The 14895-nt window shown below is 33.6% G+C and overlaps 1 protein-coding gene across 13 annotated transcripts in view; it reads right to left on the reverse strand.

Annotated features, from left to right (window-relative positions):
* DMD (dystrophin) overlaps positions 1-14895 on the reverse strand; it is a 1208820-nt gene that overhangs the window by 651900 nt on the left and 542025 nt on the right. For all 13 annotated transcript variants that reach the window (XM_026858158.1, XM_026858211.1, XM_026858140.1 and 10 more), the window contains one exon: positions 12656-12850. In XM_026858158.1, coding sequence (XP_026713959.1) covers positions 12656-12850 — 195 coding nt within the window. The remainder of the gene's footprint in view (positions 1-12655; positions 12851-14895) is intronic.

Below are 14895 nucleotides of genomic sequence, written 5' to 3' on the forward strand. Positions count from 1 at the left end.
TTAGGATCATTTGAATGACTGAATTAATTCAATGACTGGTTAGAAAACCCACTGTTGAAGAAACATAATGTTATAAACTGTGTACTGATTTAAAGAAAAAAGCATTAAATATAACACAATTAGCTGAGACTTCCTCCTTGTGAATCAAGACCTATGTAATGAAATCCTCAAGCACAAGGAATTCCTGTCATATTCCTCAAGCAGAGGGAATTCTTGTCACATTTCAGTCTACCACCCAAGCAGGCATAATGTGGTACTTCTGTTATTTCCTTGTTCTTTATCAGAAAGATGAAACAAATATTTTTTTTTTTTGAGTCAACCAAATCCCATGATATACATAAGCTTACCTTTCACCCCCACATTCTGAGTATTGAAAACAGAGAAATAAATGCAGGTTTTGGAGGGAAAACATGCCTTTTATGCAACTAATTTATACAGGTGTAATTTCTTTACAGTCCTGGTAACATACAACATATGTAACATTACCAAGAGGAAACACAAGCAAACCAAATGTTTCTGAAATGCATTTAATCATTAATTCTTTAAATTTTCATTTGTATTTCTTGTAGGTAGCCCTTTCCAACCTCAGTGCAACAAGGCACATGATATTTGTACTATTTCAGGATTTTATTTTTCTCTCTGTGGCATTTGTGTTTGGAAGGAAATTGCTCTCTCTTCCAGACCAGTCAAGACATCAGCATAAAGCAAGAAAATGTCATAATTGCTGACTTCCTTCAGTCAAACAAAAATTCCTTCCTCAGTGAAATGAAGTCCATTCTGTTGAAAAGCTATGGCCATGGTTCCTTATGATAGTGAACTTCACACTACACATCTTGTTGCCTGAATAAAATGCAGCCAGGCATGAAAGAATTTAAATGTTTTGGAATGATGACTGCATCAATTTGGTTTGGTTTTTGTCTAAAGCTAGACTTTCTTTCCCTAAAGTTTTTAGTTAAGATTTTCTCCTGTTCTCTAATGAAAGGTTAATGACTCTGAGATTTTGTGCATTCAAACCAATTTGGATGATGCAAAGTTCACAAAAATTTGTAACAAACTAGACAAAGGATCCAATATACCAGTGAGACACTAAATGCCTCAGATAATTTTTGAGACAGGTATATTCAAATACCATTGTAAAAATAAATGTCTCCCTACTCCATTCAGTGTCATAATATTTAGCCATTTCTTACCATTCCTGCTTTTTAATGAATTCTTAATACAGGTAGGCACAAATCTCACTGAAACTGCTGCATAGAGAAAGGAATAGTCTCTGGATAAAAATCTACAGCTATATTCAGCTTTTACTATAGAACCATGGAATAATTTGGTGTGGAAAGAACCTTTAAGAGTTATTTAGTGCAACCCCCCTGCAATAAGCAGGGACATATTCAACTAGATAATGTTGCTTAGAGCCCCATAACCTGATCTTGAATGTTTCCAGGGATGGGTTGGAAGGTACCTTCAAAGACCATCCAGACTAATCCCCTGTTATGTGGGGAGACATCTTTCACTAGGTCAGGTTGCTCAAAGTCTCATGCACCCTCAACTTGAACACTTCCAATGATGGGACATCCACAACTTCTGTGGGCAACCTTTCTCCAATCATTTCTTCAAACTCCCTAGATTTCAAATACCACTATCTATCTATATAGATCCACTATTTTTAAAATATATATACGCACACTGTGTTTCTGTCCCTTACTTCTTCCAAAATATATAAACCTCAGAATGAATACTGAGAACTTGTAGCTGAGAAGTTATCAGACCAACTGACCAATTACTCTTAGTCTCATTTAACACAAAAACATTCTTCAGTTGCTGCACACAACTCTGAAGCAACTTTGTTACAGAAGTAAGGGAGAATGCTGATTTGACAGTTATAAGTACAAATTGCTGTCTAGTTTGTAAGAAACAAACTTTCTCACTACCAGCACTTCTGAAAAGAGGAATGGATCAAAGGACATTGTGTTATTTTGCATTAAGCAGAAAAACAATTAGTGGTTAAAAGCCAAACAAACAAACAAACAAATTTCAAATTGCCCGCTAACACTCTGTCACAGTCTGGTTAAATCCTGTAGCTAGAATCTTATGGTTCTCTTTCACCATGCATAAAAAAAAAATCAGATTTCCATTTCCTTAATTTGTGAAGAGCAAGTATCAAATTTGAAATAATACAGAACAGATTTTGGAGGTTATAATATACCAGAAATAAAAGAAAAAAGACCATTAGCATGAGTGGATTCTTCCTCAATCTGTTTTCATTTTTGTCAGGGCAAATGAATCCATCCAAAGAGTCCCTCAGCTATTCTCTCATGTGGATTCAGATAGATATGGGAAGTCAGCTAGTTAACAGTTTAAATGTAGTTTAAAGGGTAGCTTTACTTATGAAAACTTCACATCAACATGTTACCTTTCATATTTAAGGCTAACAAGTATTACTGAACAGAAGATGAGAGGGTATATTCATTTCTAATAGTTCTTTGTCAGAAATAATGACACCTGAACTTTATATACTGGATATAATACTTAATAAAAAAATTAAAAATCACACCTCCAGTTCAGTTTGTTATTTTTTTTGGAGTTTGTGGTCAATTTCTGGATGGAAATTAATTTTTAAATATTCTACACATTTTAATTAATATTTGTATTAATTATTTTAATTTTAAATATTCTACAATTCTTGAGCTAAGTCAATCATAAAATGAATAGTGTTATGCTTAGGATTAAGCCAAATGCACAAAGGCAATCAAATTGTAAAGAACAGAGAGGGGCTTGAGGAATCTGCTACCTCACTTATTATTCCAACAAGTGATATTTGGGAAAATTTTTAAACTCTAAACTTCTTAATTTACATGCTTTTTGCACAAGGTAAATAATGTAAGAAACAGAAATGGACATTGAATTTGCATAGCTATATTATGCAGTAAAATACATTGTAGGGTTATGTAAGAAAAAGGATATATAAAATTTGAAAATTATGACCTGCTCAGAGAGGCTAGAAAATATTGATTTTAACCTTATTATGGTAAGGAAGATATGGAAAAAACTTCAAGTACTGTGTGGGAAGTAATAAATAAGCCATTGATTTTTTTTAATAACATAAGACATAAATTACCAATAAATCAAAATTGAAGGTTTATAGTTCCAGCAGATTTTTCTATATTATTACCATTACCAAAGCAACTAAATTCTAGAAAATTTGAATTATTTTATTTTTGTTTGGATTCGTTGTCTTTATTCATGTGATCTGATAGACTATGTTCTGAATAGAACATGATAATCAGACAGTAAGATATTTATTTCTTACTATTAAGTATCTAGAAATATTATTTCTCTGTCACAGGAATTTAAGTCGTGGACCAAGAAATCTATTTCATGTTATACACCTTTGTGTTTATGTATGTTATCCAGCTAGCAAAAAAATGTTGCTCTAAATATATATTTGGAAAAAAGCCAGAAGTTTAGAATTCCACATACTCAAAATGTGGAAAAGACAAAAACTTAAAAGTTTTTCATGTCAGTATTCACATTTCCTGTCCTTTCATTCCTCTTTACTTCCTAACTCAGAAACCATTCCCTGGAGCAATCACCAGGAAAAAACTCTGATCCCTATAATCCCAAGTGGATCATCCTGATGTTCTGAGACTATTTTGTGTATGTATAATTTTGTCACTACTAGAAGGTGCAGGAGAACCAAGTTAACTGCAGGGAGAAAATCTTTCATAGTCAATCTGAAGACAATGATCTGGCAGAAGGGGTGTCGAAATTGGCCATTAATTTCACAGGGACCACAAAAACCATAAAACTGGTACAAAATTTACACTGTGTCAAATTCCACATCCCTGGGAAAAGACACTTTAAAAAAGTGTATCTCTTGATGGGGTTTGGTTAATTTTTTTTTTTTTTTTTTTTTTTTTTTTTTTTTTTTTCTCGCTATGCATGCTTCCTAGAATGGAATAAACAAGTTTCTTGAAATGTATGCAAATGAAACAAAAGAAATGTGAAGAAGACATTCAGCAAAGGAAATTTCAGCCCTGTTGATTCAAATATACCACAGTTTTAAACGTTTGTGTTTTCATATATGGAGTATCACACAGCTTCTGTAACAATACAGAATGAAAAATAGATCCCAAGTAATCCAAAATCTATTTTCTTTCATAAATAATGAGTCACTCAATTACAAACAACTATCCACTTGTGCCAGTGTTACTAGAAGAAATTTTGTTGAATGACTTCCTTTGTCATGATGCCAGGTATTCTAACCTCTCCAAAAATCAAATCAATTTAGTCTCTTCACATGCAGGTCTTGTTTACATGATTCTGACGTTCATTTTGCCCTTCTCTGCATATTTTCTAATTATATACTTCCAAAATATTTTTTTTCTTAATTCAACATAATATACTTAGCAAAGCTACACTACCTACTGAGAGTGTTCTATTCTGAATATAATTTCTTAACTCTTACTACAGAACAACAGCCACTTTCTGTATAAAAATGAACACTGAGAAAATATTTTGAAGGTGTAATTCAGCCCACAATGGACTGCATTATCCAAGACTCTTAAGTGTCTGGTGTAATTGAACTTATTCCTTTCATTATGCCCTATATTTTACCTGTCTGCCACCATTTTCCTGCTCTGCTTCATTGTTTAGCACTGCTGATTTTTTTATTTTTTAATCCCCTTTTTTCTGGTATTATGCAAACTAAATTGTATTTTTCAATTTCTTCCAATTTACTGCACACTCTATCCAAACATTTAAAAACTGAATTGAACAGTACTAGTTTTCATGCAGATTTTAAGTGTTACCCTACTAGTAACCTTCTTCCATGTATAAAATTTGGTATACAGTAAAGTTCCTGCATATATGTGTGTAGATACTAGGCAGAAGCTTTTAGTCTTAGAAAGCTATCATAAACTGGACAGACTTCATGGACAGTTTGAACTAACTGAAGTTCTTCCAAGTCCATGAGTAGGGAGGCCTTCTCTCCTCACTTTGTTTGAGTTCCATGTTCTATTACATGTCTTCTGTGTATGTTGACTTGACTTCTAACTCTGCAACTCCTCGTTTTTCTTAATAAATTTTTAAAGTCTCCATGTAAACTATACTTACCAATTCCTCTTCATTCTGCATTTATGATTTCTTACGATTCTACTAATGAATTATTTTTTTAAAACACATCACTCACACCATCTGATGTCTAGATAATATTTTAGAATTCTATTGTAATGGATTTAAAATCATTACTTTAGAACCATGGGTATAGCAGAGTGTACTAGTGTATTATTAATAGTATTAATATAAAGTGACAGGGAGATAATTATCCAAATAATTTTCTCCTCCAAATTGAGAAATATTTTTAAAATAACAAGCTCTTAAGACAAAATCTGAATGCCTCTTTAAGTTAAAAAATGTGTCTGTCATTTTATAACCAATTAAAGTTATTACACTATATTTACTATTTTGTAAAATATAAGAATAAAATCCTTTTGAAATGTGACAGCAATGCTCTGAAATAATCTCATACAAAAACCCCACAGAAAACAAAAGAAAGAATATACTCTGGGTTCTTAAAGCTCTAGGGCTGAAAATACTATATGTTATTTTGGAAAAAAAACAAAACAAAACAAAACCAAAAACCCCACACCAAAAAAACCAACACGATAAAGTAACCTTCCATAAAGTCCCTTATGACTAGTAATTTGAATCCACAGGTCCTGAGAAAGATGACTTACATTTAGCAGACTAAGGGAAATACTTATAACTAAAAAGAAAATGGCAGATGTCTTGTCTCTGGGATGATTCACAATAAAGAACATGTTTTTTCCCTTGTCAACAATCTATTACCTACAGTGAAAGCTGGCTGGGTCTGTGTCATTGCTCAAAAAACTTAATTTGACCTTTCCAGCATAACGTCTCACATTCAGTGTTCCTTACTCAGGTCTACTTAAATCTTGGGTTTATATGCTCAGGCCATGGATAATTAAGGTATTCAGTGCTAGTAATCTGAATATAAGAAATATCAAGAGCTAAAAAATAAAATGCTTCCAAATCTTCCAAGATTATATCCCTGGAACATAAAGAGGTCAACATCTTCACAAAACCTCACACATGACTAAAACTTCGCATATTTTAGGAACAGGAAAAAATGTAATAGAAATGTTAAAAGCCAAGACACACTTAAGCAATCAAGTTAAGTAGCCTTCTGTTTAGCAGGTCTGAATATCATTTCATCTTATCCAACCAAGAAGCCACTTAATGTGTTTGACATGTTTAGGTAATCAAATGAATAGTAATATACGTGCCTACATATATTGATATTGTATGTGGTTTGGTTTTTTTTTTTTTAAACTAAGTTGATAAATTTTCTAAATATTAAAAAATAGATTAAATATATTTATGCACTTCAGAATTGGTAAGTGGCACCTCCCTAAGTGTTTAGAATTAGTTGTCTATGAACAGGCACGTGAGTTGACTCCTAGAAATCCATAGCTGCAGATGTTATCCACCTGAGGCTGTTAAGAGAGCTTCTTCATGTCTTTGTGAGGCTGCTCTTCACAATCTTTGAGAAGTCGTGGAGACTGGGGGACATCCCAGAAGACTGGAAGAACGCTAATGTCACCCCCATCTACAAGAACTGCTCAAAGGAAGATCCAGGAAATTATAGGCCCATCAGTGTTACTTCAGTCCCTGGGAAAGTTATGGAACGAATCCTCCCAAGGACTACCACAAGTCAAATGAAGTATGCGATTGAGAGAAGCCAACACAGATTCACCAAGGGCAAATCGTGCTTGACAAACCTGATCACCTTCTATGACCAAATAACCTGCTCGGTTGATGTGGGATGACCAGTGGACGTTTTCTAACTGGATTTCTCCAAGGGTTTTGTTACGGTTCACCACAGCTTCCTCCTAGAGAAACTGATGTGTTATGGTTTAGACAAGTGGTCTGTGCAGTGGGTGGCAGACAGGCCACACCCAGAGGGTGGGGGTAAACAGCATCATTCAGACTGGCAATTTGTCACAAGTGGGGTCAGCCAGGGGTTGATATTTGGCCCAACACTGTTTAATATATTAATAAGTGATCTGGGTGATGTAATCAAGTGTACCCTGATGAAGTTTGCTGATGATACTAGAGTGGGGAAGTGGACTCTTGGGAAGTGAGAGTCACCCTGCAGGGAGGCCTGGATAGGCTGGAAGAGTGGGCTAACAAGAACCTTATGAAGAGCAGCAAAGACATATGTAAGGTGTTACACCTGGGAAAACATAATCCAGGAGTGCAGCACAGGCTGGGATCTACTTGGCTGGAAAGCAGCTCTGTGGAAAGGGACAGCGGCAAAGAAAGTCAACAGGGTTCTGTGTTGCATCCACAAGGGCATCACCAGCAGAGATAAAGAAGAAGTCATTATCCCGCTCTACTCAGCACTTGTCAGGCCACACCTGAAATACTGTGTTCAGTTTTGGTCCCCACTGTGCAAAAAAGTTGTGGACAGGCTGGAGAGGGTCCAGAGGAAGGACACAAAAATGTTCAAGTGACTGGAATAAGGAAAGGCTGGGAGAATTAGGTTTGTCCAGCCTTGAGAAGAGAAGACTAAGGGGAGACCTTATCACCATGTTCCAGTATTTAAAGGATGGTTATAAAGAAGGTGAAGACTCCCTTTTTACAAGGAGTCACATGGAAAAGACGAGGGGTAATGGGTACAAGTTACTCCTGGGGAGATTCCAACTGGACACAAGGACAACAAGGACAATGAGAACGATCAGTCGCTGGAATAATCTCCCCAGGGAAGTGGTAGATTCCCCAGCATTGGAAACTTTCAAGATTCAGCTGGACAGGGTGCTGGGCCATCTTGTCTAGACCGTGCTTTTGCCAAGAAAGTTTGGACCAGAGGATCCTTAAGGCCACTTCCAGTATGGTACTCTATGATTCTATGATATAATTTCTGATTTTTATGTCAGATTTTTGCATTTATTTAGAGAACAGCTGTTACAGACAAGAAAGATAATACAGCTGACCTTCTATAAATGAATTCACAACTGGATGGCCAAGAAGAAAATAAAATGGATCATGTATATAAGTGTATGCACAAACTCATGTATCTCACACACATCCCCCATCTCTCTCTCATGTTGAAGAAAATAGCTTCAAGCAGTTAGTTATCAACAATGCCTTGGGATATTTTGTAACGTGGTTAACAGAAGAGCACAAAGCTTTAATTTTAAGAAAAAAGGATAACAGAAAATCATTAGCAGCTGAAGTGACTGTAGCCTTTGGGGAATGATCCATCTCATTGCTCTTGAAAAGAGAAATCTGAATGTTAGAGATTTGAACACCAGTTCATTTTCACTACCTGGAATTTGTCTCTATCTGCCAGAGAAAGAAAACTTTCTGTAAAAATTAATTTCCTTGGCTATTTGTGTACAAATCAGCCACCAAGCACTATGTTACTGACAGATCTATATGGAGAGTGCATTTGATTACACTCAGTTCTAAGTTATGGTTAATTGGGTTTTAATGAACTGCAGCAGAAAACTATTCTGAATAACACATTAGGTGATGTGTCTTGATAAGAATCTCTTAATACAGAAAATATATGTATTCCAATGTGCAAAATTAAAAATATACTTTTGGCAATCCAATGTTTGAGGAATGATGCTTTATAATTACATGTATAGCAGATTTGATAAAATATTTCATGCTTTTTGTACTAACATGAAAACTAGCAACAGCACAGTTGTCAGTAATCATGAATAGCTGGAAAAATTCCACAAATTAATTATAATTTTAAAATCTGTATAGATATATAGATATATGAGTTACAATATCTGGTATGGATATTATTGGTATCATAAACCATTTTGAAAGGGGATTCTGGCTGCTAGAACCACACACGTGTAATGTGTACAGTAAATTCCCTGTATCCTGAAATAAGACACAGTAAAAAACTGAAAAAAAAAAAAAAAAGTGCTTTGTTAGTAGATGAAGAATTACTAAACAAAGGGGGGGGAGAGAAAAGATAAAGAGACAAAAATTAAAATCAGACCATGAAAATATCTATATTAAAAAAAATAATAAATCCAACAGCACACAACCCAATTTTTACCAAACTAAACAAAGACCCTACTGGAAATACACAAGAAGATGAACTAGAAAAAGAACTGTTAGAGTGATTATGCAAGAAGTTACATATATAAGAAACATCCTTCTCAAAGAGCCAGATGGCTTTCCATATTAAAACTATTACATCATTGAAAAATATTATAGCTAAATGTATAATGATATTCTACAATACAATGTTCCTGCTAAAATTAAGAATATTGAAAAAAATATAAAAAGAAATGCCCAATATGTATGGGCTGTACTGCAGGTTTGTAGCATTAAATATATAAAGCAAGTAGCCTCAGAAAATAAGTTTGGAATTCAGTTAATATCTTGAAATAATGAACAGACACAACTATGCCATGACTCTGATGGTGATTCTTAGCATCAAATTCTACTAAGCACTATCTCACATATGACTGTAAATGCAAATTAGCATTCTTAAATTCCAGGTAGACTGTTTCATTTTAGCACACATTTTTGCTATGTGTTAGCAAACAGAAATATGTGCTAATTTTCTGGTTAATATATTTATTTCAGCATATACATGTCCCACTAAATAATCTGGAGTTTGAAGAAGACAAGTAGCTTGCATAAGATAATCACCACACAGGAAAACTTTAGCTTAGTTTGAGCAATATAATTTAATTTTCTAAAACCAGATCAAGTTAAATATATGCAAATTTGTACATTCATTTAACTTTCAGGAAGCATTTGGAATATCCATTGAAGGCAAGGATAATTAGTTAAATTCCAAAGGCATTTTTTTTCCTACACTTGATCATGTAATGATATCCATTGTAATTAAAACCAATTCTATACGGGGAACCCAAAGATTATGAACTCCATAAAAATTAACATCATCAATAGCAGACAGAAGTACCATAATGTTTGTGCTTATAAAAAAATTTATCCTATTTTGAGAGTATATCATTAAGTCAAATCCTTTGATCTATGAACCATGATTTTCCATACGATCAATTGGAGTCTCATCTTTGACAGAACTGTAATAGTTAAATTGTTTGTTAAATACCGTAAGTACAGTGATGAAGAAAAACTGAGGTACGGTATATCCTAATACTTAAATGAGCTTGTAATAGGATAATGGAAACACTGTAATTGCTGGCTTTATGAGATAAAGAGACAAGACTTGTTTTCTCAATTTGATTTTTCAAGTCCCTAAAGCTTAAAATGAAGAGAACAACATTCCTATGCACTGGTTTCAGCAGATTTACTAAATGTGCCCATAAAACCATTACAATTTACTAAATGTTAGAAGATACCTTTTTTTTTTTTTTTTTTTTTTTTCTGCAAAACCTCATATTTTGCTATTTTATATCCCTTTGAATTAAAAAAAAAAACCCACTGCTATAATTATCTATGACAATTAATAAAAGCAATTTTAAATTTGTATTTGATATTTATCCTATTGGGTAATGAGCAATCAGGTTTAAGTCTTACTATACATATTTACTTTGGAGAAAAATGTTCAAAGCAGTTACCACTGAAAGATTGTAAATAAACTTATTTTTTCCTTTTAAGGATTAATTAAAATGGATTCATTCTGAACGGGAGTGGAAAAAAACATAAATCACAAACTCAGTTTTAAAACACAGAGCTATTCATGACAGTTCTGTAATTTGATTCATGCAAATCTATCAGGGATAAAAATCAACCACAATTTAATTTCAAACCTTTCCCAACCAGCTGCTGAACAATTTATGCACTACTTTTCTATTTTTACTGCAGGATAATGACAATGATAAATGCTTTTCATTGGAAATAAATATTCATTAAGCAGGCTCAGATCAAAACTACACCCTTCCAAAAGCCCACAAATGTGCAAGATCCATTTGCCTCTTCTAAGAGATTTATTTGGGAGGAAGATGGAACTGTGCCCACAAATGCATCTCATAACAATTTAATAGTTCAGTTAAATTAAACCTATGGTAGTACTTACTTGTAACCTCAGTAATCAATATTACTAAAGTTGGTGTCAACTCTGATAATACCAAATATACGTGGGTGAACAACGGATTAGTTATGGGTATAAATCAGATAAAGATAGTTCAAATGTAAAGCATTAGGAAGCACTAAAAGCAAGTCAACTGCCAGTAACCTGCTTGAGGTAGGTCACTGTTTTTCCATCCAATCTAGGAATGAATGTAAGTTCACAGACAGGGACCAAGTGGTAACTCATTAGCCATCATTTACATGGTCTATGACTTTTTTGTGCAGAAGTCATTCTATCAAAAAGGATTGTTCAAAATGAAGAATGACAATAACATGTTGTGTGCTCCAATATTCAGAAACACTTTAATCTACTGGTACTAAATCAGAAGCGGTAAAAGGAATGGCTTACTGTTATTTCATACAGTCCTATTATCAGTTACACGTTTCCTTTGCTCCAATACTTCACTGTTAAGCGGCACTACACATAGTATACTGCCTTGCTAGGAACCTGAAAACACTCTAATTTTCAAGAGCTAATAAGAATATCTGTATATGTGTGTGTGTGTGTGTGTTTATACAGATGCCTAGAATGTATAAGATCTATGCAGACCATAATACCTATGAAGACAATTCAGAGCACCTAGCCAGAGTCCCTGCCCAGACTCTCCCTCTAAACTTCCTTCTTATAGCTGACTGTAGGCAAATTCCAGCCTCTTTGGCTAATGTTTCTTTTATTAAAACCTTTCCTTCCCCAAAATAATCACAGAAAAATGGAAATGTGGTCTTCTCTTCATGGTGGATGACAATTTGTAATTACTGTAATTATATACAGCACTTAAGCATGATTTTTTTACAAGGCTTTCCTCACACAAACATTATTCTGCAAAAGCTGATAACTCATTCATCTATTTAGGCTTAATTTTAATCTTATTCTCTTTTCATGTCAATTCTGTGTTGGAAAAATTCCACCAATTTCAAAGGATTTCACTGTTGCAAGTGATGTAGAAACCAGACAGTAATATTTAAAGTCATATCAACAATACTGAATTAGCTTTTTCTTAACTACATTATCTACTTACTGGACAATATTTTCTGTTTAGCTAATTAGACTGTAATAATTGCAGAGTACAGCCCCAATTAGACTTTCAGCTTTTTTGGTCTGGAATGGAACAGCTAAATTTAACTTTTTTTTTTTTTTTTTTTTTTTTTTTTTTTTTTTCCCTGTTTTAATAAAAAATATTTCAAAATCAAACACTAAAATAAAGCTTCCAAGATTGGGTGTGGATAATGTTACTTACTAATTACTTCAAATTACCAACACACAAACATAACTTTAAACACAAATTCACATCTTTTTATATATAATTGCCCCTCTCCATCCTTTCTCTCCCATTCAAGGACACACTTTGCAGATAAACTAATGCTTTTGCCTTCCAGATGCTCGTGAAACAGATAAAAATAAATTAACTCTTCAGTATTCTATTTTGCACCACTGTGCCTTCATATATAAACAGATATCTCTCAGAGTGAGTGCAGGCTGTCAGTGTACCGAAGCCCCAAAATAACAGAATCCAATCATTGTAAGAAAAGCTTTCTATCTTACCTTGAGACACTCTTCTTGTTTGAAGAGATCCTCACAATCCTTAGCCTGCAGAACAGGAGAATTAAGGTGCTCTTCTACTTCAGACAAGGCTTGCAGAAGGTGAATGATGTCTGCCAGGTACGTAGAAGGCACATGAGTAGTTTCCATAGTCATAGTTTCAGTCACCACAAAAGTTGTATCTTCATGAACTGTTTGCTAGTATAGATATACAACAGAATGCTTCCTTTAGTTTCTTAACGCTACATAAATTTAAAAGTTAATGCAATTTCCAGTTCACAACCTAGAAACAATTAAAGATAATTTCTAAGAACAAATGAAGGAAATATTTGAAGTTTCTGACATAGATTGCTCACACTCCACTAGTCTGTTTGAAATGACAGGTACTAAAATTAATCCATGCAAAAGTATACAAACTTTTTTCCCCCTACTCTCCAAAGAAATGAAGCTAGAAAATGCAAGTGTACTCTGAGATTAGTGCTAGTCCTTTAATTTTAAATCATCAAACCTCTTTAAGAATCTCTCCTCCATTAGAGAAATTCCATGCATGTCAGGACAAAATACTGAATAATTTCAAGGTGTCAAGTAAAGTAATCACTTCTGTAATAGACACAATTTCTTAAATAACATATAACACAAAACTAGATCAACTCAGCACTTATTTCAACACTATACTAAAACATTTCTCTTTAAACTAGAAACTATAATTTGGAATTTCATGGTTTGAAAGGTCTTTAATGCATTCGTATTTCTAAAAGAAATCCCAGCAACATGCCTCTTCAGGAAATTAAGATTTTTTTTAAAAATCTGAACAAATGTGAAATAGACACCCTATTATGAACGCACATGTATACACCAAATGTAAAGAAATCTCAGAATGTTTTGTTTCCAAGAAAATAGATGGTTGATCTATGGCATTTGGAAAGATACTGACATATAAGGTGACGAAATAGTGACGGTTTATATGACTTGTCTACATTTCTGACTGGATGTGTTTATGGATCATAGGTAAAAAGTACTATCAAAAGTGTGCTTTGGAGAAGGGAGAGCTGTGACTGCTTCTTTTAGCTAAACTCCAAATACATGATCACCTGCATTTCCATTAGAAAAGGCATAATTTATATATATATATATATATATATATATATATATGCACACACTATACAAAAATACAGAGCTGTTAATAATTTCTTGTATTCATCTTGTAATATTTTTTACAGCTGAAAAAATACATACAGGCATAATAAAGGAACTGACCTACTTAAGGAAGTATCTAGTTGAGACTTTAGAAGATTAAACTCTTCTACACAGTCTTATATCCTTGTAATCACGATGTCCAATTCTGACAGTCTCTATTCATTGTGTTAAACTAGTATCACATACTCAAATCTGCCTGCACAGCAGGAAATACTCAAAAGAATGGAAGGAATTTCAAATGTTTTTTTACACAAAACAGAATTTCAAAATTGTATTTCTCAGATGGTGGTAAGCTATAGAGAAGAAACAGTGTATATAGTTGCAGAATAACCTTCTACACGATATGGTGAAAGGCAAGCCTTCCTCAGAATAGATTGTGGTCGATGCCAATTTATTTAATGGCTAATTTATTAAGACTACAGAAGTGCCCTGATCTTAAACAGCATTTAAGGATGAAGCCTAAGGGCTGTCTTGAATAATAATACATGTAACACTACAGACTGATCACCAATAAACCAACTGATGCTAAATAAAGCACAGATATGCGAGAATACAGTCTACTGATGCCTAAACTAAACCATTTTGAAATTGACGGTTGATTTGTGATGCTAATTTTCCAGATATTTATGCAAACTGTTTGTTGAGACAATTTAGAAAATAATCTAAAAATGCCATTTAAGTACCACATTAGTGTTGAATGCTAACAGCTTCAAAGAGCAAGGTCCTAAACCTTAAACATTGACACTTTCCAGAAATGTTAAAAGGCATTACCTAATTATTTTCCATCTTTAATTCTTAAAATAACCTTAATCTACATTTATAGAGATGAAATCACAGAATAATAATAGGGTTTGTCACTTAGGCTGATTTTGTTACTCCAAGAAAAAGATTTTTTTACAAAAATAATATAAATGAAATTGCTGTCAATCCAGCAGTTTTGAAAACTAGTTAAATATACATAGATATTCAGCACTTGCACTGTACATATACAAATTTGCTTTCTTCTCCACCTTTATGAGTATACTCAGCTGCATCCATGCATAAAA

The sequence above is a fragment of the Athene cunicularia genome (assembly GCF_003259725.1).
Source record: "Athene cunicularia isolate RWA chromosome 1 unlocalized genomic scaffold, athCun1 chr1_part1, whole genome shotgun sequence".
NCBI classification, from domain to species: domain Eukaryota; kingdom Metazoa; phylum Chordata; class Aves; order Strigiformes; family Strigidae; genus Athene; species Athene cunicularia.